At 34.5% G+C, this 4,695-nt stretch overlaps 1 protein-coding gene across 1 annotated transcript; it reads left to right on the top strand.

The window, feature by feature from the left end:
* The first annotated feature begins 644 nt into the window (after positions 1-644).
* Positions 645-4,695, top strand: LOC135679255 (anthranilate O-methyltransferase 2-like). Its single transcript, XM_065192787.1, has 4 exons — positions 645-740; positions 839-1,246; positions 1,522-1,785; positions 4,108-4,695. The coding sequence occupies exons 1-4, from the start codon at positions 660-662 to the stop codon at positions 4,513-4,515; spliced, it is 1,161 nt and encodes a 386-aa protein (XP_065048859.1). The 5' UTR covers positions 645-659; the 3' UTR covers positions 4,516-4,695.

The following is a 4,695-nucleotide window of genomic DNA, read 5'->3' as shown; positions in this document are numbered from 1 at the left end:
AGTGATTTTAGACTTAAGTTTGGGTTAAATCAAGAGAAAATAATTTCTTGCATTAATAGAGTTATCGAACCATAATATTACGTTAATTTTTTTATATATTTTTTTTAATTATTAAAATTATCATTTTCTTTTTGCTTAAAGTTTATTCTACATCCCGGCGACACTTTCAGAAGGACAATCTGTCCCTTCCATCACAGATCAAATTAAAGGGGATCGAAGGAGTGATGAGAGCGTGTTCCTGTTTCTTTCCTAGCTATTAAGATGCCAACGAAGACTGATAACGACGAAGCAGGAGCACAGCTGAAACAAGAGGAGATGATGTGTTTCTCTGAAGCTGTCTTGGTGGTACCTCCATGCATTCATTTACTATCGTCCAACCATGCCACCATCTCCTTTAACCTAGTACGGACAGTGACATACAAACAACCATCTTGGTGGTACCTTCGTTCATTCATTTACTATTTTCCATCTCCTTTGACTTTGTTAATGTTGTCAGAGAAAATGGTGTTATTGCTTTCTATGTATTCTCCGAAGCATGTTACAGCTTCTGCACAACCACAGTGGTCCTTATAGGCTATTTATAATCATGGTGCTCGGAACTTGGTTTTCAAAAAGAGAGAGAGAGAGAGAGAGAGAGAGAGAGACAAAGAGAGAGAGAGATGGGCAAGAGGATAGAAGGAATCCTTCACATGGTCGGAGGAGCTGGGGAAACCAGCTACGCCTCCAATTCTAAGTTTCAGGTAGTGTTGAACACCCCAACTGTTTGCATGAACTTAAACAACTTACACTTGCGTAGGCGTCAGCATATCTTTTCACTGGTTTGCTAACTGCGTCCCAGGAGAAGGTACTTCACATGGCGAAGCCAATACTGGAGGAGGCAATAGGAGGGGTTTACATGTCGCTGCTCCCCGAGAGGATGGCGGTGGTCGACTTAGGTTGTTCCTCGGGCCCTAACACTTTGGAGGTGGTCTCCGAGGTGCTCGACGTGATTGGCAAGCTACGGCGGAGCCTGGGACGCCAGGAGATGCCGGAGATCCTGTTCTTCTTGAATGACCTCCCGGGGAATGACTTCAATCACGTCTTCCGGTCTCTGGGAGATTACAAGAGGAAGATCGAGGAGGAGAAGGGGAAGCTGCTGGTGCCATACTACGTCGTGGGAGTTCCAGGCTCCTTCTACGGCAGGCTTTTCCCTTGTCAAAGTGTCCACTTCTTCAACGCTTCCTGTTGTCTCAACTGGCTCTCTCAGGTTGCCTTCCTCTTAATAAATGACAATTGCTACACTATTATTATCTGAATTCTACTTGTTTTCTTTGTTTTTTTTCATTATTTACTTTCTTAAAGCGGCTATGATTGGGACGGTTAATTAACTACCAATAACTAAACAAATTCTCTGAAATGCTCACTCACTTCATCAGCATGGTTAACCTCATAAAGAAAAGGAAGATTGCTTGAAACATCACACAAAACCTATGTTACTTTTGTTTGCTAAGGCAAACTTACTTTTAATTCTGAAAATATCAGGTTCCTGAAGGTGAACAGGGAGTTCCACTCAACAATAAGAACATCTATGTTTCAGAGACAAGCCCACTGGAAGTTGTTAAAGCATATCAAGACCAATACCAAAGAGACTTGTCAGGGTTCCTTAGGTGCCGTCATGCAGAACTAAGCTACCGAGCAAGAATGGTATTGTCATTTCTAGGAAGGAAAGGGAGTTATCCACCCTCGGGAGATGTGGGATACTTTTACGGCCTGTTAGCCGAAGCCCTGAGTGCTTTGGTATCACAGGTACCTTTCTCTTCTTCGTCTTCTTCTTCACGTACCAGTTCATATCCTTCCTAGTTCATGTTTATTGCATGGTTGGCCTTTATCTGACCGCAAAGTTGAATATGGTAAAACACAAAAAAGAAAATAAAAAAATTAAAAAGATCAAACCAAATGGTTTCATTTCAGGAGAGCTGTTTATGTTGGCCTTTTTACAAAAAAATTAGAAAGAAAAGAAAATAGTACAAGAAGCTAGAAGTACTTTTAATCTGTAGTATTTTCGATTGATCATAAAGTACCTAATTATATTGATTAAAATATATAGTATAAGTTTTTTAAAATAATAATAAAAATCTATCATATCTCAATAAATCTTTTCATCCTAATTAATTTATTTAAATCTAAATTTTTATTTTTTATTTTATCTAATTCTAACTATTTAAATTAATCTTTACACACCCCCTTAATTCAAATAGTTGTAACTTGAAGTTGGCTTCAGAATAAAATTTATCATTTATTAAATATTTTACGAAGGTATTGATAAAATTATCTTTTATTAAAGATTTTATGAAGATTTTATCAAATCTTTGAAATGTCTCATGTCATATGATTACTATATCCACTATCCAAAAACCAAACAGACCTAGAATATTCTTTATTATCCAAAAACTAAACTGATCTAGAATATTCTAAGATGTTATAAAGAAAATATTTTCTTAATCTCTTTTTTCATAATTATTTTTCACATGATAATTTGTTTGATTTTTATTCCAATAATCTTTTTCAAGATAGCCATATTTTTATAGTAAGAGTAGAGAGGAACATTTGAATTTTTATTTTTGTACCAATAATTTTTTTTAGTATGTCCAATTTTTTTACAACAAAAACATCAATGAGTTTCTTTGTTACCTGTGTTTGAGTTCCTCTTACCCTCGTTTAATTGATCATGACCTCAGCTATTATGATCTCTCCCTTGAGATATGACTTTTAAATTTTTTTTTATCGTTCTTCTAATCTATCTTCATTTCAAGAGTATGTTCTAAAGTTTCATCTGAAGATCTATTCACTTTTTGTTCATAAATTAAAAGAGAGCCCACTAATTCATCAATAGATAATGTACTTTTATCCTTATCTTCTTCTATATCAGTAGAAATCATATTAAATTTTGGAGATAAACTTCATATAACCTTTTCTACTACATATTGATCTTTTAGATTTTCACCATAATATCTCATTTGATTTAGATATGTTTTAGAATAATTAGCAATAGATTTAGAATCTTTCATCATAAGAGTTTTGAATTTACGTCAAAGAATTTGAAGCTTTAAAATTTTTACCTTGTTTGTGCCTCCAAATACACTTTTTAATATTTTTCAGGCTTCTAATGATGTTGATATCATCATAATTCAAGAAAATAGGGAATTATCTATTATTTATTATAGCATGTAGAGGGCTTTTGCATCTTTCTATGTATTCTCATTCATATGATATTTTTGATTTTTAATAATATTAGAATCTTGTAGATCATACTTAACAAAATCATATTCTTCCAAATTTCATAATCCTTATGAGATAAATAAAGTTTTCATTTTAACAACCTAAAATTGATAATTATCATATTTGAAGATAGAGAGAAGTTGATTAGGAGCACCTACTCCTGTCATCTTTTTTTTTTTTTTTTGCATATACTAGCTTTCTCTTCTTTTTTAATCGATGTATTTCTATTGATATTCTTTGAATCAGGCTATGATATCATATTGTTGACTTTCCTATAGAACTTCAGGAAGAAAGGAAAAAGAATAGTAGAAGGAACTATAAGTAATTTCAATCTACGATATTTTGGATTGATCCAAGAGCACATATTTATATTGACTAAAAGATAAAATATAAATTTTTTAAAATAATAAAAAAAATTATCATACCTCAATAAATATTTTTATCCTAATCTATATATTTAAATCTAATTTTTTTCTTTTATTTATCTAATTCTAATTATTTAAATTAATCTTAACAGTTTAAATCCATCATCCTCCAATTAATTACAGATGATAGGATGTGAGGGAGGTGGAGAATCAAATATTTACATAATCACAAGTAGTAGTAGAACGGGGAAGAAAGAGGAAAATAAACAGCATTGCACCCTTGTTGCTCATAAAAATTTAGTGGACTTGGATCGATCTGGTCAGAAGCATGGCCATGTCATGCTCCAACAGAAACAAGAAAGAGAACATAGTTCAAGTGTAAAGAAATAAATAGTGAGCAAACACAATCCCAAAGAAATAAATTGGAGGGAGTGCACTTTAACCTTTCATACCCTCTTGATGGTTTGGCGACATTATTGTCCAGGGAATCGTAGAGGAGGACAAACTGGTGACCTTCAATTTGCCGTATTATGCACCTTCCATGGAAGAAGTAAAGGCAGTGATCCATAGGGAAGACCTGTTTGATTTAGAACAAGCACAGATCTTTGAGGCTAATTGGGACCCGTTTGATGACTCGGATGATGATTCCGCTGCATTCGACAGTATAGCAAGCGGAAAGAACGTCGCAGGATATGTGAGAGCAGCGTTTCAACCCTTGATTGAAGAGCATTTCGGGGATGCCATACTGGATGAGTTATTCTCTATATATGCAGCCAATGTCTCCAGGCATCTCCTTCAACAGAAAAGTAAGCACTACCTATTTGTCATTTCCTTGAAGAAGAAGAAGAAGGAGGAGGAGGAGGCTGACGGCGATGGTGCTGCGGCTTGGTGAACCTGCAATGCCATGGGAGCAACATTTGTCATTTAAGTACTCTTTATCAGCATGTGTTCAACTCTTTCCAATAGACGTTATAATTGAGCTCATGTAAATCCATAATATTCTTCGTGAGATAGACTGCATTATTATTATCTGAAAATAAAATAAAATCGTGTGACTATCTTTAACAGTTCA

This window comes from Musa acuminata, chromosome BXJ1-7, assembly GCF_036884655.1.
Source record: "Musa acuminata AAA Group cultivar baxijiao chromosome BXJ1-7, Cavendish_Baxijiao_AAA, whole genome shotgun sequence".
Classification (NCBI taxonomy): domain Eukaryota; kingdom Viridiplantae; phylum Streptophyta; class Magnoliopsida; order Zingiberales; family Musaceae; genus Musa; species Musa acuminata.
This window is presented reverse-complemented; position numbering and strand designations above follow the sequence as displayed.